We start from the raw sequence: 22,436 nt of genomic DNA, 5'->3' as shown, positions 1-22,436 counted from the left end.
CTCCTTAAGTCTCTGTTATTAAAGGCATGACAGAAAAAAGAATAGATTCCTCTAACCTTTAGATCTTGATTTTCTTCAACACTCTGGTCCAGGCGACTTCGGATTATGATCTGAACACAAAAAAAACCAACATGATTATTACTGTGTAAAGCACCGGCCTATGGCAGAACATTACCTAGGGCTGCTCAGTTAGAGAAATCTAAGTACAACAAAGTACTCACCAGCTGCTCTTCTGGGCAGGCTCCATGTTCACTAAGTTCAAAGGACCCCTCCTGCTCGTCCTCAGGTAAAGATCCATTGAGCAGTAAAGCCTGGGAAAACAAACAAACAAACAAATAAATAACACTCTCCAGAGGTTTTAAAGGAAAAACAGGCTAGCTACAGACCTGGCTAACAGTCAGTCATATCAACAGTTTCTAGAAGCACAGCATTAAGTCTTTCAGCAGCTCCAAGAAGGCCATGTCTGCAGAACATGCCAGAATCTCCACGGTAAACTGAATCCAGCCTGCAGGATGGATGATCCTCTACTGTAAGAAGTGTGACTGGCAGGACTGGTTTACTCCAGCTGGTGCTTTTTACACTGACCTTTCTGTCTCAAGCTTTTAGAACTCAAAGACGTGGGAACGTGCCAGCATGTTGCATCAATCAAAAATTTAAAGTAATGTCTTCTTTTCTCAAATCAATTTTCTACTTTATTTCTATTTCAACTCTGCAGCTATGAACAAAATATCCGATTTGCAGCAATACATCTCCAAAAGACTCAAGGCTGCTGGGCCAGGTTATGCCTACTGACAGAATCTTCCAACAAAGTGCTGCAAATGCTTCTGAATAGCAAACAGCCAGCAATCTGCATTCAGTTAATGCAAAGGCTCTTCGGAAAACTGTTCCCTGAGTGCCTCCCAAAGTCTGCCCAGCAGGACAGTCAAGCAAGAATCACATAGGAACATAAAAAGCTGTCATGGCTTTAGCTCCTCGCAGGGCACACATACATCAGGTCCCTGGTATATCAGTCAAACTCTAATGAACTGGAGGCTCTAAAATATAGAACAAGAGGGGGGAAAATAATCAATTAATCAAACCAATTTCCTGGATAGCAACATCAGCTGCTTTTTCCTACTCCCAGATGACAAGGGAGCAGCAATGCCAGCTTGCTCACCCTCACTCCTAAGACATGGGGCTAGGGGTAGAAGAACAGGACATGCCAGTCCTTCCAGTGCCATCTCTCCCTGCTCCCAGTGGGCACATAATGCAACCGGATTTTACCAGTGCACAAGCATCTATTTTCTTTTGGAGTCTTTGCCCATTGTCCACAGGGAAAGCACCCTCCTGGCTGCCTATGCTTCTCAGACAATCTCTGCTTTGTTTACTGGCACATAAATATTTACAATTCAAAGAGAGTATGGTTCCTAGCACAAACAGAAAGGAATAATCCTGAGAGAGTTCAGGGTCTTTACCATATGCAACAGGGGCTCTATTCCCCATGCAGAATCACACAAACACTTTGGGCTGAGGTCATTTGGTCAGAGAGGGACTGGAACAGAGCAGTGAGAGAAAGATCCCCCGAAAAAGGTCATAGGCTGAGGAGAAGTGTGCTAAACATTATAGTTCAGCCCAGTTCACCAAAAGACTGAAGCACACCTATGTGACAACTCCTGATCAGCCTGTGAATTTTGACTGATCTCCCAGCACTGCTCTATTCTTCCAGACCACTAACAAAACCTGCAAGCTGCTAAGTGCCCTGGCCTCAGCCATGGGAAAAGACTACTGCCATCTTTACCATTTTGCATGGTAACATATGTGCTTTGCATGGCAATAGCATGTACAGAGGTCAGAGACACAGGGAAGAACCACCATCCCTGCTAACCAACTAACTTCTTTACAGTCACCCCAGGAGACCTGCCTGGGCCAGGACTCTTGCTCAGCTCTCAAGTTCCAGGCTCAGCTGCAAGATAATGTACTTTCCAGCTACACCTGGTGGAAAGAAAGTGGATATGTATGGAAAAGCTGGCTGAGAAGAATATTACCTGCAAACCTGAAATCATCTTCTTTGCTTCCTCCATCTCCTTTCCCAAATGATCCTGTTGTTCCAATAGCTGCTCCTCCCATGAGCTCTCCAAACATGGCCCTGCGTTCCCTGCTTGCCATTCAGGCTGGAAGTGAGATTCTGTCTCTTCTGGAAGAAAGAACAACTGAATGTGGCCATGATACACAGAGAGGTAGAAAAGACTTGCACAACACTGTAATTGCCTGTTGTCCACAATGTCAATCATTGACAAACTGGCATCTGTTCTAGCTGGTATCAAGGAAGTTGCTTCAGGTGAGACATTTGTCTATTTCAAGGATTCATGCTTCATTCTTTGTGCAAATGAAGCTTTCCTGAATATGCCTGCATCAAAGATGAACAGCATCCTCCCCCTTCGTTAAAGCCCAAGCTGCTTTGTGTCTGCAACTGAACAGGCAGCAAGTACATAGAGAGCACTGCTAAGATTTTAAGGAAGAGCCTGCCATTGCCTGCCAGCTAATCCACCTTCTTGGGTAGTCATCAAATACTTTTGGAAGAGCACTGCAACAGGCTATACTGGCTGAGACACTGAAGTATTTCCTAGGAGAGATGTCATTTGTCCTTGTGATAGAAGCTAACCAGGAAGAGCTATTATTATGCTGCATTCCTGGAAAGGAAAAAAGAAAAAATCACTTTAAGAGCTTCTTTGAAAACATCTCCTTCGATCTGTATGAAAATATCAAGTGTAAATTAATCATATCACAGGGCATTTGTGGCAATACAGCAATAACTTCAATGCAAACACCACAACACCTCAACTGCTTTCAAAGAATCACTCCACCTATGTACAGGTGTGCTATGAACACAGGCTCCTCCACAAAGTCAAGTTCTGCATCACAGGCTTTACAGGTTCACACGGACTGTGTCTTTAGGAATTTTAAATTCATTTTTCCTCTCAACACAGCCTAATGACACTAGTGATTAAAGCACTCATCCTACAGTGAATGTCATATATGATTCTCAAACGTTCTCTAGAGCGTTTTGTTTTCCAAGCATCAGATAGCAAGCCCTCACAAATGCTGCCATATTAACGGCATCACTGTACTGTTTTGAAATTTTGCTTTATGTGAAGATGCCCAGCATCCCATTCTCTGCATTTATTTCAGTCCTTGGCAAACTTTTCAGTAAACAAATGCAAATAAATCCCAATGAAAGTGCAAGCTGTTAAGCACTATCAGCCAGCTACCTGTTTTAGTTTCTGTTTCCTCAGTGTGGATAATCACAAATCCTGCTTTCTGCTCTGACTGGGTTCCAGTGGATTCACTCTTTGTGCAATGGACAGGACTGGGTGATGTGAGGCTGCACAGGAAACAAGAAACAATTATTTCAGTGCACTGATCAACACCATTCACATTTAAGTTAAAAGCAAACATGCAGAAAATCTTGTTAAAATATTCTTCTGCACAACAGGCAGGAAAGTCAACAACAAACTAAAGTAGGCATGTAACTCACACAGAAGTAAGACCACAGCCTATTAAAGGTCTGCTCAGAAGCAATTTATAGCAAATCTTGCATATGGCAAGCTAAACAAAAAGCCACCTTAGTTTTCTTCATGTCTCACTTCTGGGCTTTAAAACATCACCACAATCAGAAAACAAACTTCAAATACCAAGGGCAAAACATTTTTAAATGTCAGATACAATGTCCCTCCAAGTTGGGAGGATGTGTCGATCCGCCTGAGGGTAGGGAGGCCCTTCAGAGGGATCTGGATAGGCTGAACAGCTGGGCTGAGTTCAATGGGATGAGGTTCAATAAGACCAAGTGCCGGGTCCTGCACTTTGGCCACAATAACCCCATGCAATGCTATAGGCTTGGGGCAGAATGGCTTGAAGAATGTAGAGAGGAAAAGGACCTGGGGGTGTTGGTTGATGCTCGGCTTAACATGAGCCGGCAGTGTGCCCAGGTGGCCAAGAAGGCCAACAGCATCCTGGCCTGTATTAGAAATAGTGTAGCCAGCAGGAGCAGGGAGGTGATCATCCCCCTGTACTCAGCTCTGGTACGGCCGCACCTCGAGTACTGTGTTCAGTTTTGGGCCCCTCACTACAAGAAGGACATTGAGGCCCTGGAGCGTGTTCAGAGAAGGGCAACAAAACTGGTGAGCGGTCTGGAGCACAAGTCTTATGAGGAGCGGCTGAGGGAGCTGGGATTGTTTAGTCTGGAGAAGAGGAGGCTCAGAGGAGACCTTATTGCACTCTACCACTTCCTGAAGGGGGGTTGTGGTGAGGAGGGGGTGGGCCTCTTCTCCCTGATAAATAACGACAGGACGAGAGGGAATGGCCACAAGTTGCGCCAGGGAAGATTTAGATTAGACGTGAGGAAACCTTTTTTCTCTGAAAGAGTGGTCAGGCACTGGAATGGCCTGCCTAGGGAGGTGGTTGAGGCACCATGCCTAGCGCTGTTCAAGAAGCGTTTAGATGAGGTGCTAAGGGATTTGATTTAGTAGTTCAGTGGGTAGGGATGGTGATAGGAGGATGGTTGGACTAGATGATCTTGTAGGTCCTTTCCAACCTAGTGTATCTATGAATCTATACCGCTCATTCAGAAGTTCTCAGGTATAAAGTTCTTGAAAGTACCCAAATAGCTTCACTGGAGCCATCTCAGCTGACTGCGAGGTCCAAACACTCAACCTTTTCTCAGTAATTCTTCCTAAATGCATCACCCAGGCAACATCAAAAGGTGGCTGAAGCTCAGTGACCCATTCAACAAATCTCCAAAGTCTGAGGAACTAATCCTTGCAAGTGTAAGCCGGAGTTATTTTTTCTTTATCCTCAACATAGAAACAAAGTGCAGAGAACAAAAAGGAAACAACATGGAAGTAAAAGAATAGGTTCAGAAAAATAAGATGCTCCAGCAGCTTGCCTTCCACATCTTCTCAGCAACTGCTGCTATATATTTTACAGATCTCTTAGCATCAGAAAAGCCTTGCAATACAGATGGAAAGTTCTTTCTAGCAGCTGTCTCTTCCATTCCCAGAGCTAGTGCCGGTTTATATTTCATATACACTACAGACCTTTAAACAATCTAGATTTAAAGGTCTAAATAGAGTGAACTTTCAGCACTTTAAAGGAAGAGATGAAGGCAACTTAATAAGTTAAAAAATAACTACCTTCTAATAATGGGGATCTCTAGCAGTCATAGTGCCTGTTGTGCCCTGCTCAGTGTGTGTTGCTGTTTAAAGGCTACAGGCCACCTGACTTTTCTCAAGCATTTACCGTCTGGAAGACTACATGCCTTACAGCAGTCCTTAATTATACACATTTAATACATAACATTTGTAACCTTTTGCTTGCTACTGCTTGTCACTGAATGGGCGCACAACATAAAATAATTGTCTGAGTGCCCAGTAAGTATAGCTGGGTTTGCATTACTCAATAAGGATCATAGGTGGAGCGTACAAATAGCAAAGCAGGAGCTCAGCTGATGTAACATGCCCAGTATTTTCCTAGAAGTAAGAGATCTTCATTTCTCCCCCCCTACTCAGACTCTGACTGGACTGTCATCCTGATATGGCCACTAGGAAGCACACTGCTGGTTCTCATCCATGCTAAAGATGGAAGGATGAGTGATGTTCAAGAAAAACAGCATTAGCAAGGATTGGATGAGAAAGTGGCAAAACTGAGGTATGAGCAGAGAACTGGAAGGAAAAGCAAACAGAACATGCTGCATATAAAAAACAAAGGGATACAGAACCTGGAAATAACATTCCCCCTATTCCGAAGTCTACACCGCTTAGAAAGAGGTCCATAGCCCACATGAAATACAGAGGCTCCCAGCTGGGGCAGGGATAGGCTGAACTGTCACTACAGGCTTCCACACCATGCATTACTACAGATAATCACTTACACATTCCTATGTCCAGAGTCCCCCTTCTAGGCAGCTTTCTTATTTTAAGAGGCCAGAGAGTTCACATGGCACCAGAAACAATTTCTAAAACCATGTCAAACAGTGAAAGCAACACTGAAATGCACATAGATGCCTGATGAAGCCGTGGCAGAGGTCAGGTGGTCCCATTCATCATGCCATCAATTAGTTAATGCTGAAAACATTTATACTCTTTTTCTATCAGTTGCCAAGTCACTTAGAGCACAAAATATCCATTTATATGATTTCCTCTTTTAAGTATATAATAATTTATGATTAAAGCATGCAGAAATATATATATATATATATATATATACTGGGAAATTAAAGCTATTTCAGTTTTATGATGCAAACTGCTCCACTTTACTCATTTTACCACCGCTTGGATTCTTAACCCATATATCCTTCTTTTCTCAGCTGAGTCCCAGAGATGTCAGTGTCTGCAGAACCAAGGCTTCAGGGAAACAGCCCCAGTGATAAGCTTGAACTCCCACAATTTTAATAAACACTCCACCCCCGCTGATTCAAATCACAATGGCAACAATCGCTCACCATTTGACCTGCTTCCCTCCCATGATCCCACTTTAACCTTTCGCCTCACAGAATCCGTTTCCCAGGAAGCCTCAGGATTCGGGCTACAGACATGCCTTGTTCCTTCACATGCTCAGAATTCAGTGCAGAAAACGTCAGCTCCTGTCAAATTACAGGATAAATATTTGCAAGCCAGAATGCTTCACATTAACTGAAATATTCACAGCCAAAAAAAAAAAAAACAAAACTCAGAGTCTTTGCAAGAAACCATCTGACGGCAGATCAGCAGCCCCTGTGCATGGATTTGATTGCAGAGTCAGGAAATTCTGCAGCCTGGGTTTTGCTTTCGCTGATTTTCCTCTGCTGCTGCATTTTGGTCAGCTGCACACCCAGTTGTTTGCATCACAAGGACTGATCTGGATTGCCAGTGGCGTTTCTCATCCCATTCTGCCCTCTTCAGACACCCAGCACCTGCTGCAGATGCCAGCGAATAGCCAAGAGAAGGTGCTCCCGCAGGCAGTGGGTTCTCTGTTCCTCTAGACTCCGATGTTGCCTCAGAAGACAGCATACAGCCCCTTCCTAGCCCTGTGGACGAGTCCTTTTCCTCGCTGGTTCCAGCTCCCTCTCCCTCCTGCTGTCACACGGCTGTGCGAGGCAGAGCCTTTCTCTGAGATGCCTGCCACAGGGAGGAGGAGGGAGGGCTGGTGGAAGGGGAGGGAAGAGGAGGAGAGACGGGCGAGGGACTCGGTGGCCTGGGAATCAGCCCGGTTTTGGCAAATTTTCCATGAATCATTTCTATTACATTTGGTTATTAGATGTGTTGTTTCTGGGAATTCTGATATTCAGGCTGCAAACTCCCTGAAGAGTTAATGCAGAAATTAACTGATATGGAGAGGAGGTGCTGCCCTGGGACAGGCTCAGCAGCAGCACAATTAGATGGAGGGGGTGGCTGCTGATACAGACCTCATCTCACTAATACAAGTGGCATGTTTCTCAGCTAGTTTGCAAAGCTAAGCTCATGAATTTCTCTGTAAGAGAAATGAGAATCTAATTTTCACCACAGAACCTGCTGCCAGCAGAAGACATCATCAGGAGCTGGAGGTCACATTGCTCCTGTTTTCTCTGGGCACATCAATGACTAGAGCTAGAAGAAAGCATGGTCACTGTAAGCATTGACATATCAATACAAAATACAGAGTATCGTTGCTGCTGAGCCTTATTTCTGAGGCACCAGGAAGTGACTGGTGCCCTGTAACAGGGAAACACATATATTCCTGATTTCATAAGCTTTGGTATAAATAGATCCTTCCCCACTTGGCAGTTCCTCCTGCAATTCAGAAGCCAACCTAAGTGCTTGTAATTGCTGTGCCTCTGGTTAACAGCATCAGATGAGCCCCAGTCTGCTCTCTCCTTGCTCATGCACAAGTTCTGTAACTGGCAGCAGTGGAGGCTACAGTAAAGTTTTCCTGTCTGGCAGCTTGGATCTATTTCCCAGCTGGGGTCTTGCATGCAAAAAAAAGCATCATCCTGCCCGCTCTGTCAGCAGCTCTCAAAGTAATGGTCTCACTCTTTGACAACAGGGAGACCCCAGCACTTACATCTCCCAGCCCATCTCCTAGGCTTTGCTGATAAACACAGTACAGTTTCTGACTCTCATCTCTAAGGTTAAAAATCCACATGATAACTAGGGAATAGTGCTATTCTCTAGATACTGTGATTAAAATTTAATTACATACTGCAGCATATTCCTAGTTTTAATTAAAATTGTTTTAGCCCCAGCTTGATCCAATCTCTGATCATTTCCTGTTGAGCTGCCAGTAGCTCTCTGTGCATCCCATAGCACAGGATTAGCAGAACTCTTCTAGGATAAGAAAAACACTGGGCAGCCTGCAAAGGCTGAGGCCCCCCCTTTCTGCTCCCTATGAACAGATAGATGAGCACAAAGAGATGACTGAGAACAATTTTGGGTAGTTTCAAGATCTTTAACTCCATATAATCAGCTCCTATTAATGAAAGTAGTCATTGCAAAGATTGTTTCTGTGCCTTTTTCCCTCACTTCTTCCCAAGCTCCACACGGCATTTCCAGAATTAGACCATGCTAAAGCTTTGCCAAACACATCAGCCCTCACTATTTTGGCCCCAGGCCTTTATCCACCCACATCAACTCACATCCATAGTGCCTACAAGATGCACTGTGCTCCAGTGTAGAGATGTGCTATTTCTCTCCTGAAAACAGAACAATTTTAAAAGTTCCAAAGAGAAACAGACTGAAAAATGCAAGAATTCTCACTTTTCAGCAAGACAATTCATTTCAGATTTTCACCTACATGGCAGAATATTCTCTGAATCCACAGTAAATTTTGGAAGTCAGTGATGACACAAAAACTCTCACTCTCTTGTTATGCCCTATCATCAATAATAATATCACCATACCCTATGAACTCTTGGCACTGCAGGGAAAAAGCCAAGTGATGTAGGATGTACACACACAGTCTCACTGAACAGCAAAATACAAACACAAACAGCCATTCCTCAACAACACCTGCCTGACAGAGTTGGAGAGTACCTGTAAAATACTATAGTTACCTTAAAATGAATAATGAGTGGAGGGAGGTAGCATAATTCAGTCACTATCCTACTGAGATCAGAATTCAAGAATCAACACCAAAGTCCTGAGACATTAGCCATAAAATCCTGTGTCCTGCACCCGAATTTTTTATCTCCCCCTGGAGTGACAGCTTCTAAGTACACTCTCTACTGACATCATGTGGAGGCACTAGCTCACACGGAGTTTTCACTCCATTCCATTCAAGTATGTCCACCTGTGCTTAAAGCAGACCTCGCACTGACACACAACAAAATCTGACCAAATGGTTGTGTTGATTTTTTTTTTTTACCTTTTTCCTTGCTTCTTCTCTGTTGGACCAAGTGATCCTAATGCTGTGGTACTCAGAGGCCTCTTTGTACTATGAAGCTGAGAAACCCTACCTGCTGAGAAACTGTCAGTGGCAATCAGCCCTAAGAAAATGAATCTCCTCGCTCTTGCACAAAAAGAATAAATAAGAGCCCAACTAAGGCATACTCAGGGAGTGGCCCTGGCAAGACAGAGAGGCAATGAAGTGAAGCTGGGACTTACAATGGGGACAGGAAAGTGTGAATCAAAGAGCTGCAACCATGCTCACACAGCTCCTAGCGTGTTCAAGAAGAGCTTAAATAGAGCAAAGCATCATACCCAGAGGGAAACCTAATATGTTCAGTCAGTGTGCAAGCTAGTTGCTTGTTATATGGGGATAAAGGCTGTCCTTTACTAGGAATCTACCCACAGTAAATCAATTCCTCCACCATAATACAGTTTTTCTTCTGCTGTCTACACTGTCTCTCCTATATCCATGAAAATAAACACAGACACGTTCTCCCTCTCCCCTCCCTGCTAAAGTAAACTGGGGCAAGAGATCTGAGTTCTTCCCTAAAGCAGATAGGAGTGAGAAGAGCTTGTAAGGCACCAGTTTATGTGTTAGTCCCAGGTTCACAGCTGCAAGTTATACCACCTCATACTGGAAATGTGTTACATGCTGCCATTTTAACCAATCCTGGCTTCCACAGATTCTGTTTTTCAGAAAGCCTTCCACTTACCCCAGCTTGGCCCTGCTTAACTTGTGCAGTCAAAAAACTGAAGGCTGTTTATAGCACAGAACACATACTTCTGAAGATCCAAGTCCTACTTTAAAGAGCAAAGCCAGCTCCAATGGGAACCATAGTGAACTCTGACTTTTGAGGCATCATAGCAGTATGCAGGAGATTTTTTTCAGTCAAATAATTAAATGTTGCACTTTAGATTGAAAGTAAAAGCCTGGAGGACAGAAGGGTAATAGAGATAACTGTAAATCTAGAAACAACTGAAGCTGCTGGATGAGGATGTGATGGCAATGAAGACAGCTGTAGATCTCCCAGGGACTGCCAGATTGGTGTGTTTCTCTGATGTGCTGTTCAGATCCACGTGTCTCTCACTTCCATTTCCACAGGTAACTGTTTGTTTGGTTTAAGCTCCTTCTCTCTAAATTTCATCCATTAGAATGACAAAGGGCATTTTAGGCAATGCCTGACAAATGAATGCAACAGGTCATGACTTGCCATTAAAGTTCCTTACCTGCAGGACTGGGACTCCAAGGGAATGTTATGCTGCCCTTCATACTGCTGCACCAGTGCCCGAACACTCCAGTAGGGGGTTTCAATCTCCCCATCCATACTGCTGTTTCTGGAATTAACAATCACAGAATGAGTGAAGCCTCATGTAGCAGGGAGCAGAAATTCTTTTGGTCTCCAAGGAAGACAGGAGGAAAGCTAAAGGCAGGAAGGAAGGAACAGCTAGAAAACTTCCTATTAAAATAACTTCCTCACAGGGAGCTCTACTTCATCATTTTGTTGAGAGGGAAATACAGGCTAACAGATGCCCCCTTTTAAACTCACAGAATCATAGTATCATTAGGATTTAGCAGTGGGTTGCTAGAATTTGGGTAGTATGGTTTGGTTGAGGTTGAACTTGGTGATCTAGAAGGTCTTTTCCAACCTAAGCAGTTCTCTGATTAGGGTTGAAGATCATCTAGTCCAACTGTCCACCTACAACCAACACCTGCAGGTCCTTTCCCTCCGCACAGCCTTCCAGCCACTCTGCAGCGTTGCGTGGGGTTGTTGTGAGCACCGTGCAGGACCCGGCACTTGGTCTTGTGGCACTCCATCCCATTGGGCTCAGCCCAGCGATCAGCCTGTCCAGGCCCCTCTGTGGGGCCTTCCTAACCTCGGGCAGATCGACATTTCCCCCAACTTGGTGTTGTCTGCGAACTTACTGAGAGTGCACTCAATTCTGACATCCAGATCATCAATAAAGATGTTAAACAGAATGGGCTCCAATACTGACTCCTGGAGAACACCACTGGTGACCAGTCACCAGCCGGACATAATGCCATTCACCACCACTCCCTGGGTCTGACCATCCAGACAGTTCTTTACCCAGCAAATAGTACAGTTGTCCAGGGCAGGGACTGCAGCTTTTCTCCAGGAGAATACTGTGAGAGGCAGCGTCAAAGGCTTTGCTGAGGTCTAGGTAGACTGTATCTACAGTCTTTTCCTCATACACCAGGCAGGTCACCTGGTCATAGAAGGATATGAGGTTGGTCAGGCAGGATCATGAACCCATGCTGGCTGGGCTTGATCCCCAGGTTGTCCTGTACAAGCCATCTGATTGCACTCAAGATGATCCAGATGATCCTTGCATAACCTCCCCTGACACCAAGGTAAGGCTGACAGGCCTGTAGTTCCCCAGATTCTCTTTGCAACCCTTACAGATGGGCATCACATTAGTGAGACTCCAGTCATCTGGGACCTTTACAGTTGACCAGGACTGCTGATTGATGGTGGAAAACAGCTTGGCAACCACATCTTGCCAGCTCCTTCAGCACCCTCGAGTGGATCTCATCTGGCCCTATGAACTTGTGACAGTTTAAGAGGAATAGCAGGTCTCTAAATATTTACACCTGAATTGTGGTGGGGCTTATTCTGCTCCCCACCCCAGACATCCAGGTCAGATACCTGGTCTGAATATTAAAGAATCCTTAATTCTGTGACTAGAGAACCAGAAAAGCTCCATAAAGGCAAGGACAAGAGCAGAATTTACAAATAGAATATGGACTGTTTTTCTCAGAACTCCCAGCCCATTATCTGTGCAAGAGAAATCTTTAACATTTAATAAACAAACTAACTAACAAACAAAAAATAACCAACAAAACAAAACAAAAAACAATTTCAACCTCATTTCAAAATTGCTTCATGGGCATTCCCTTAAGCCAGTATAACATGGGAAAATGACCTTCAGCTGTGTAAATGAAACCCTTAAACAGAAGCCAGACGGTTGTCTTTTAAATGTCATTACTATTATAATCCACACTGCACCTTTTGCAAGTGTTAATTGTGCTCTCAGAATTACAAATTCCTTCTGTACATGGATTATTTCCCCTCATTATCACCAGAACTCCTCTATTTACACTGCATCATCTGATTAACAACACACAACACTGCATCTACCTACATAGCAGAAAGCGAAACATTGGGGAGAACAGCAACACTGAATGCAGAATGAAGGGTACAACAGGAAAACCACAGTTCTGGTAACAAGCGCTTACAGACCTGTAAGCAGTACCTGTAGTAAAGATATTAGCTTTGTTTCATTTGAAAAGAGAACTTCTGCAAGAAGAAAGCACCAAGATGGCACTGAGCTCAGCTTGAACTGGGGAAGATGTGGCAGCAGAGATCCCTATGTCTTGGCCATAAAGCCACATTCTTTTTTTGGTGAACACAGGTCCAGAAGTAGTTTTGCTCTAAAATCCCAAAAAGACCTGGGATACCTGTAATTTTCATTATAAAGCATCCAGGCTTCCAGCAGTGTCCTTTGTTAGGCCACCACCAACTCAGGTTTTGTGAGACAGCAGTGGTTCGTCTCTTGCTTACACAATCTAAGAGCTGCCTTATATCACAAACTGCAGGACAAAGAGGCATCTATTTTAAAATGAATTGTGTCCACCTGCTAACACAATCTGACCACATATAACTAGGAAAAATTCATTACCTCTGTCTGTGCCGGAATACATCCCAGCCAGATTTCAATACATCTTGGCGAACAACTGCCAGAGCAGCCACTGCCCCTTGGGCCGCTGCAGCAGCTGAGTGAGGCCTCTGACTGGTGAACGATGCTGCTGAGCTTTTCCCCATCCTGCCAGGAGTGCTGTGATTCACAGCTCTTCCAGAGCCTGGTTTGAAATGAGCAGCTAAGGCGAGGATCAGCCTCATGATAGATTTTAAGTTACCATCGACAATATCTACAAAAGACAAATAAAGCCAAGGACAATAACATAACATGATGTGCCACCAGAGCTGCATCTGACCAAAAAGCATGAATGTAATTGAGTGAGGTCATGCCAGTAAATAAGAACTACACAAAAACAATTGCATTATAGCACTGATGCTTAGCTCTGCTTGTTTTGTTCAGAGCAAACTGACTGTCACCTACTGATTACATATTTAAATGCTTTCAGCAGACTTCAGCCTTCCTCCCTCAGTGTCCATTTCCAACTAACAGTCCAGCAGGTTAAATGGCAGTATATTCTAATTTCTGAAAGCTCCCTGGAAAGAGTGTATCAGTTACTGGAGTACCACTGAAATGGCAGTCACTTCAGTTAGCACACAGAATTTACTATTCTTTAATGCTGCAGACCAGAGATCAGTAATGTACTGCTTTAGCGATAAGGTACCTTAAGCTGTCTGTAGTACCTTGCAAATATTAACTGATTAGTTTTAGTTATTTCATGCAAGGCATTTCCTTCAGCAAACAAGCTAGCTCAAGCATGTTGATCTTGAGTTCACTACATTCTTTCGGACTAGGGTTTTTTAAAATAACTTAGTTTGATTGAGATACTCAAAATCTATTAATATAAAAGTGATAAAGCTTCCAAATTTCAGAGACAGTCTTAAAATATCCACTGGCACTGGAATCATGAAGGCTGGTTATTTGGTGTCTGAAAATTAAAACTAGCAAAAAAAACGTCACAGACTGTCACCTACTTATCACTCTGTTAGTAAACGACAGGGGGAAAAAAATCCTCCTCCACAAATCCACATACCGTCTGCTTCACATGAAACAAAACAGAACTAGGCCTTCAACAGATAGAATCGTTTGTGGCAACTGCTAGGGGTTCATACCTTTTGCTGATGTCTGATGCATACGAATCTTTTTTGATGCTACGAACTGTAATACTTTCTCCACATTTTCCCTCATTTCGTGCTGGCTGGTAGGGTTGACCTGAACTCCATTCAGCTTCTCACCAGCTAAAGAAGCAAAAAAATCTGTTACAGAGGACAGTGCTTAGTGTCACCTCAAGTACTACTAATAGGTATATGCGCTGATTTTATGTCTTGCCAGGAAGACCAGACAAGAAGACATGCACTTCTTGTCCTGCTTATACCTCATACCAGTTTTAACTAGGTTGGAGGCAGACTTTACAATATATTATCAGGAAAGGGACATTTCTAATTGTACTTCTTTATTCCATGATTATCCTGAGTCACTGCGACTTACGAGTGGAGATGTTACACTGTTTTGCAGAGAGAGAGACAGAATTATTCCTCAGAGTTGATTCTGCTCTCATAAATATCAGAATCTCAGCAAGCTGATCACTCTTCCAACAATGCCATAAAATAATACCATTCCTCTATAAGATAAATCCATCCTTAACTCCACTCCAGTCTTGAGGGAGTTTCTGGGTCCCAGACGGGATTCTGCACGTCTGTCATGCGATACCTGAGAGACCACGTACATAGTTTGAAAGGTCTGCAATTGAGCTGTGTTGCAGTTGACTGCTAACACATATGGCCTTTTATGGAACTGTCTTGATGATTTGCTTTATGATTATTTTCTTTCCAAGTAACCCTCCCCCCAAGCTCTGTTGCCATCATTAGCACTCTCCAGTTTGCCCAACAGATGTCAGAGCCAAAGCCAGCCCATGCTGCAGGAGATCTAAAACCGCAAGATGAAAAATAGTGCCATATGGCATTACTGACCTACAATCTCAATAAGTGAGGCAAGGATGACTCCATCCCTGAGATCTTGTCTCAGATCTTGGACTGGCTTTATCGTTGGCTTCTTCTTCAGCTGGGAATTTACCCAGGCCACATATGCCTGTAGCTGTTGCTGAAAATGGAAAACAAAACAAAATGTTTGCACGTCATTGCCATTTCAGAGGGGAGTTGTATAGCTGCTACTTTTCTGTCTTTTGCCTTTAAAAAGAAATGGTCTGAACCCCAAAGCCTGCTGTGCATGACCCTGACATCACAGCACACTGTGGTGCAGCTCACCTCATGCCAGGAGAGGAAGAGCAAGCAGAGAGCATGACAGTGCCAGAACTTATTCACTCATTTCATTTCCCCACTCCCTGTTGCATTTTTTCCCATGTATCTATGAAGTAGAAAACCTACAATGCAGAAGCAAGAAAATCTGTGCTCTCTCTATTAAACTCTGCCATCTACCAAAATTAACAATGAGGGCAGATTTCCTGGAAAATAAAACAGCCTTCCCCTGAAGTATGCCCTGTAGCATGATCAGTCATGAGCGCATGAGTCACACAGCAGGGAAGGGGTACCCTGTTGTATATTGCTTCTCCCCCAACTCCAATGCATCAGGATTTCTAATAGAACAACTTCATGTCTACATAGGGCCCACCAGCAAACTGGCTTGCCACAGCAGTTAACTACCTGCAAGACCTTGACAGCGAACAGCACTGCTCTTCCTTGGGTCACAATGGGTGCTGCTTCATACAGCTGTGAGCACTGTCAGCAGAGGAAGAAACTCAGGGTTCAGGTGAGTGAGAAGTGCAGGGACAACCTGAAGGCCCTAAATGCCTTTCCTTCCCACCCCATCCCTTCAGCACTTCCATGGCCAGCAATCACTTTGGGCTGGGCTGATGTAGCACACAGAGCGTAAACAAACTGATCCATTTATGGGATTGCCTCCTGTTTCACTAAGCTTCGCATTATTCTGCCCATGCAGCAGGTTTTAAGACTTCATTCCTTATTATCTCAGCAATGTCAGAGTTTATGCTTTCACAACCCATCAAAGTCACAATCTGATCATGGCTTCACTTGTAATTATCCTGACATAGGAAATCCAACATTAACCACACCATGGCTCAGCTTGCTGGCTCAGAAAGGTGCTTGGACCTCCATGAGGCCATTGCTGCTTAGTCAGCAGAGATGGGAAGCAGGATAGGGGATGCAAGCTTCAGGGACTGCTGCCTTTTTTTGAAAAGAAAGAAAGCAGAACTGGAAAAGCTGGCGCACACCTGCTGGAGCAGACACGGCCAGTCGTGTGGTCCAATACAGCAACAGTGCATGTCAGTTCTGACTGGCCTGTTTCAGAGGTTATTTTCTACTTAATGGGGACTGTGACGAACCAACAAGTGCTAACTTCTCTCTCCTGTACAAGTGAATGTTTCTGGGCTGATTTCCAAAACGGCACTGACAACTCGTGTCAGTCTGCAAGAAGCTGCTCTGCCTCTTGCAATGGTATTTTAACTGATGCTGGATCTCAGTGTCCCTAACCTCACAAGTCTGATTCCAGAGCTAGAGAGAGCTCAATCCTTCTATTACTCATATTCAACAAAGCTTTATTCAAGCAAGTATCAGTACAAATGAGGCAGGCTTGTTTACAGTAACACAACATTATTACAGAATTAACCTGATTCAATAATAAAGATCTATTGAACAGGATTGCATGAAAATTGCATCTGAAGTTTGTGTAATTTGGGGAAGTACTCTCCTTCTAACAACTGGGCTGACTGCCTTGCTGTCATTTTTCAAATCATTTGACAAAGTCTGAACTGGAATGTTATCTCCTATTAATTCAACAAAGGCAAAATCACTTCTGGTCTATAGAAAGCTTGCAACTTTATACAAGAGTTTATATGGCTCTGCATTCAGATACTTTTTCCAGTCAATAAAAAAAATAAGACTTTATTTTCTCTCATTCCTCATGCATCTGTAAGAAGACATTTTGGCTGTCTTTTGGTCTCCATGTCTTAAAAGCACAAGATTTAAAATGTTATTATTAGCAGAAAAAGAAAATGCCTAAAGCCTGGCACATTTACACTGTTAACAGTGCTGCTAAAAGGAGGATATTGAGGCAATGGAAGGTGGATGTCACCACCACAAAGGAGAGAATTTCATAGTAGTAGCTGCTATAAACACTGCAAGCTGTATTTCATTAGCAGAGTTACAGTACATATTTTTCCACTAAAGCATAAGATTTTCCTGCACAAGCTCAGAAGGTTGAACTGATCAGTATTTCCTGATTTTATATCCAAAAATGAGAGAGCTAGTGACTTTACCAAGAGTCCTAAGTTGCTGCAAAGCAAAAAATACCCCAGGTATCATCTTCTAGCACATACCAACAAAAAATGAGACTTGGTACACTCTATCCTGCCAGGAGAACAGCAGCTCTACACAATTCACCTCAAACAACTCCTGGCTGACAGCTATATCCAAGAGCAATCAGAGAGGGAATAGCTATGGTTCTTCTTAGCTTGTCCCCTTTCTTTTCCCTGAGTAACTGTTCTCTCAGCCATTGACAACTCAGGAGATTTCTGCTACTTCCTTACGTGCTGGTCTGAACTTTTGTTCACCTAAATCCTGGACTTAATGGAGAAGACAGTAAGCTCAAACCTGCATCAACATTTCTTTCAAAAATGGGATTTTCAGAGGAAAAACAAAGCAGCCTAAGGTTTGCTATACAGAGCAGAGGTTATCAGGATTGTGCTGGACTTAAGAGTAATCCTATTTATATTAACAGAGCTTTGCATTCCAAAAAAAGGCCAGGTTTCCTTGTACTCTGCAACTGGAAGAGTAACTCTCCTACCTGCAGGAACTTGGAGCTCAGACTGCTTCAGCTCCTAGACAGATCATCAGAGTGCCCTTGCATATGGACGACACTGGAAGTCCTAACAGACTTTTCAGTGCAGAAGAGGATTTGAAAGCTGGGTACTAGGGGCCACCTGCAGTTGTAAGGAGTTCAACAGTGTACAGGTACATCCCTTACCAAATTACAGGTTCTGTAGCAAACACACTTTGCAGTGCAGGATTTCATTTTATGCCATTTTACCAACACATACCCTGAAGAAGGGTCTCAGACCTCCTGCTTATTGGAAAAGCATACTGCTTTAGTCAGTAGCTACTTTGTGCTTTCTCTCTACAGCCTGTGATGTGGCGTTTTCAGGGTCTCATGTTCTGTGAGCCCTTACAGATAATTACAATTAAGAGCCATTAACTACTATTTTCCAAAGGTGGAAGAAAAGCAGCAGCTTTATTGCAAATCTCCTGCCAGTTCTAAATGTATTTGCAGTTCTCATTTAAACAGTGTAATTCACCACCTGCTGCTTAGGGCTCATATTTCTTTCAACCATCCATCAGCCCAGTCTGCCCTACAATTTTCATCTCCTCTGAGATTAGGGGATTGCACATTTTGAAGTCATCCACATATTTCTTGGAAAAGTCACTCTGTAGTTGGTGGATGCTTTCAAAGGGCCTGACATCCTTGCTGTCATGTTAGACTCAGAGCTTCTAGAAGAGATGTCATCTTTTCTACACATACAGTTGATGAATATGACTCTATTCTTATTGCTGGATTTAGGGACTCTGCCTGGAAGAATAATGCTTCTCGTAATCTTCACTCTGTTTTTTTCTTTATGTGGATGTTGCCCAAACACCACCTCTAACAAGGTCAAAAATAGTAGCCCTCGTACTTACAAGGTTGGTCTCAGTATGAAAGGCATTTAGTGTCCTGTCTAGAGCACTGAACCAAAAGCCTGCAACAACAGAGCTCAAAAGACAGACTAATTGCATGAGGATGTAATTTTAAGGCCTTGTGTAATTTCTAAGCTTTCTGACATTATTACTTTAATTAAATAAGCTCTGTAATTTGCCATCCAGTGCCCCTCAAATTTCAGGTTTCTTTTGCTTTTGTTTGGGCAGGCCTTTGTAGAAGCACATTACAAAAACTTAAAAGCAAGTAAACCAATGCTTCTCACTGCTCTCAAAGCCAGCAAAAGATGTTTCGTTTTGTGTTTTTCTAAAAATCACTGCTGAAGTATGACACATCTGTATGTTAATCTCCTGTGCACAGATTTGGAAAGTATATCCTTGTATTTGAAGGTATGTAGTCACTAAGAGTCACCTGGGCAGAAAGGATGTGCTATCAAAAGAGCAGCAGGTCCTTGGCTAGGAAGGCAATTCCTGCAATACCTCAGTTCATTGTGTGAAATGAAGTCTAACAGGAGAGTGAATGTCAGTTTCTACAGGGGGAGAGGGACTTTTTTTCCACAGCTGAGCAGCCTAAGGGTAAAAACCATATACTTTGAGTGAGGCTAGCATAAAATTGTTCTTTGCTCCTATTGAGATACATATTACAACTAGCTTACACCAGGGAAAGATCAGCTGCTCTCGAGAGCAGGAAGCCTCTACAACTTAAACAAAAGCAATACTTTACTAGCTGAAAGTGAGACTGAGATACTCTGTGGAGGAAGGGATGGAGTATTTACACAGCCTAGCAGAGCAATCAGAGACCCGTAGCTGGCATGAAGCTATGAGGCTCACATTTCATACCTGGTTTGCTTTCCCCTTAATGACTGGTAGTGTTAAGCCCAGGAGGGATGCTCATTTTCTGTAAAGAATAGAGCATGAGGACAGAACAGACAGGTGGTCTCTATGGCATGAAAGGATGAAGAAACACAAAACACAAACAAAACATGAAATAATAAAACACACCAAGAGACCGTCCCTGCTACCACGTAAGAAAGGACACACCAGCCATTGTTTGGCTTCATCATGAGCCCTTGTGATATTCCTTCCTCTTCAGTTTTCTGGCAGGTAAGGGTGCTCCAGCATGAGCTGCATGTTGAGTGCAGCCAGGCAGCAGCAGCCCAGGCATTCTGTACTAAATGCACACAGAGTCCAACCAAAACAGCTTCTTGTGCTCCCTGAACGGGTAAGCCAACAGGTATCTGCCCTCTCCATGCAGTCACAGGATTCCCATCTCTGGAATTTCTTGGTAGCTCTCACTGCTTATGATTTGTCTGCCTCCCCAATGCTACAATAATCAAATACAGAACGCTTTAAAAACAACATTTTCCAGAGACAGGTGAATTTCTGTCCCTCTGAAATTCAACCTACAGAAGATGATGGAAAACAAAAAGACACCATTCTTTGTCACTCTCCCAAAAACTGAGTGTCCACACAGCAGATTTACAGGATTTCTAAAAGCCATCAGTTACAAAGACCTCACATACTTAAGAAAGGAATCAATTCCATAAGACAAGCATTTCTCCGTAACTTGTAGCAATTTATATTATTTTCTTGTGCAAATGTAAAAGCCCTACAAAGAAAACAAAAGCTCCACGCTAAAATCATCAGCTGTAATCCAGCCACAAACTTTTCAGAACTGCTGCTGATTTGCAGGCCCCCTGCAGAGCAGCCCCATATTGCTTTCTGTTAGTAAACAGCTCTCCCACTCCTCGGCCACAAAATCTTGGTCATTTTTCTCCTTTTCCTCTCCACAAAGCACTGGGAGACATAGCACTTCGTAAGAGATGCTGCAGAAAAGCACACTGCCTCACCCTGGTAAGCTCCGCATGAGATTTGGGGCATGCATTTACCTCTGTGAAGCCCTCTTGCAGAATATCCAGTAAATTCCCCCTGGCCAAACAGGCAAGCATTCTCCATAAGCCCACTGAGGGGCGAGGGTCTCAGAGGGCGTAGAGCAGATCCTCCAGCTCTGGACACAGCCTTTTAGTCCTCCTCCCAAAGACAAAGAGTTGGAGCTCATCAGGAACCGCATTCATACCCCATATGTGCAGCCCGTTAGTGCACGCAGATAGTTGAGCCAAAGTCAAGGCTTGCACTGGGCATGCTCACAAGAGAGCTGCTGGGTGAGCAACGGGGAGATGTCATACGGTTCCTATAGAAACGCCACAGCAGTCCAAGCGCTGAGTTAGGGAAACATCTGAAACCTATTTCCAGCAGTCGTATTCACATGAAACCTGCTGCGGAAAAGACGTTTTCAAACCAACCAAACACAGCCACCCCTGTCTGGGGGGGGGCGAGGGGGGGGGTTGGTGCGCAGGGAGCGAGTCAGCAAATAGCAGATGTCTTGCTTAGCTAGAAAGACTAAGAGCTGGCCAGCTTAAACTCTCTGCAGTCGTTCAAGAGTCCTAAAGAAGTGGCACCATTTTTAGCAATCCGATAGAGACAGGAAGCTGCAAACGAGGCCACAACGCAGCAAATAACATTTGCACAGCACTGGGCTCCACTCTAGCTGCTGTGACAATGAAGACAAAAAAACAAATAAGAAAGAAAACTTTAAAATTAGAATTAATACAATACCCAGCAAAGTTTCTAAATCAACAGAAACTACATTCATTCCAGGAAAAAAAAAAAGTAACCTCTATCAAATATCTTCAGGCAATCTCTCAAACTTTATCTCACCTTACAATAAGTATCCTTAAAAAAGAATAGTGTGGAGGAGCCCCCTTCTGCCAGGGGCTGTCTGCCAGTCCTACAGGGCAGCACAGAAGCACCCGCAGCAACATGCCACTCCTTCACAGTTCCAAATACCTGGCCAACCATTTCTAAGGGAAAGACAAGTAAAAACAAACGTTTTTCTGCTTGAAGACTCTAAAGGAAAAAGCTATTGCATAATTTTACCATGCTAGTGTTTTCTCTGTCAGATATGCAAGATACAAGCAGCAGCTGATTTCCTTCTACAACCAACCTGCCACTTGTGACATGAGTTTTAAATATATTCCTGTTTGCCTTTCCTATTTACTTTTCCAAATTAAGTAGGAACTGAGATTTTTGTTTTCTTTAACTGCTATGTCACATCTATTAAGCAAAACAATATATTACTGTGAATCTTTGCAAAAAATCATGAAAGGAGGCAACACTGGTCGTTAGCACCTTGATCCAGTTTGCTCTTGAGACTCAAAATTAATGCCATTAACTAGATGACAGTAAATATTTCTCCCCATTTTGTACAGTGCAAAGAAATAGGTTGCGCCTTTGTAATTCCAATTGCATTTCATAGAATGAAATGAGTAGGTTCTCCATCAGAAGATGACTTCATTTGAAAAACAAAACTAATTTTGAGCCTTTTTGTGAACCTTATAATAATCTCAAATAAAAAGTTATGTTTATTAACTGTTTTTCAATGCTACACAGTAAACATACATTCATGGAATACACTTACAGGAAGAATACTGAGGTCATCCCTTTCCTACACTCCTTCAATTTGTGGTTATAAAAAAAGAAAAAAAAATCACATACAAAAAAAGCCAAATAAACTGCAGAGGTACTAAAGTGAAACCAAATGTACTTTGGCTGCATAGAGAGGTGG

At 43.3% G+C, this 22,436-nt stretch overlaps 1 protein-coding gene across 2 annotated transcripts in view; it reads right to left on the bottom strand.

The window, feature by feature from the left end:
• Positions 1-20,886, bottom strand: part of DIXDC1 (DIX domain containing 1) — a 28,994-nt gene extending 8,108 nt beyond the window's left edge. The window contains exons 1-9 of one of the 2 annotated variants that reach the window (XM_065738350.1): positions 20,701-20,886; positions 15,062-15,191; positions 14,204-14,329; positions 13,074-13,323; positions 10,602-10,709; positions 3,249-3,361; positions 2,025-2,173; positions 222-311; positions 57-110 (exon numbers count right to left, since the gene is read on the bottom strand). In XM_065738350.1, the coding sequence (XP_065594422.1) occupies positions 57-110; positions 222-311; positions 2,025-2,173; positions 3,249-3,361; positions 10,602-10,709; positions 13,074-13,323; positions 14,204-14,329; positions 15,062-15,191; positions 20,701-20,760 (1,080 nt within the window). In that variant the 5' untranslated portion in view covers positions 20,761-20,886. Of the gene's footprint in view, positions 1-56; positions 111-221; positions 312-2,024; positions 2,174-3,248; positions 3,362-6,475; positions 7,084-10,601; positions 10,710-13,073; positions 13,324-14,203; positions 14,330-15,061; positions 15,192-20,700 lie in introns of those variants that run through there. The other variant, XM_065738352.1, reaches the window with a different exon arrangement.
• Between the last annotated feature and the right edge of the window lie 1,550 nt (positions 20,887-22,436).

The sequence above is a fragment of the Cyrtonyx montezumae genome, unplaced genomic scaffold (assembly GCF_038088225.1).
Source record: "Cyrtonyx montezumae isolate F1298 unplaced genomic scaffold, pur_monq_1.0 scaffold_22, whole genome shotgun sequence".
Classification (NCBI taxonomy): domain Eukaryota; kingdom Metazoa; phylum Chordata; class Aves; order Galliformes; family Odontophoridae; genus Cyrtonyx; species Cyrtonyx montezumae.
The sequence above is the reverse complement of the archived record's forward strand: the minus strand, read 5'-3'. Positions and strand labels throughout refer to the sequence as shown.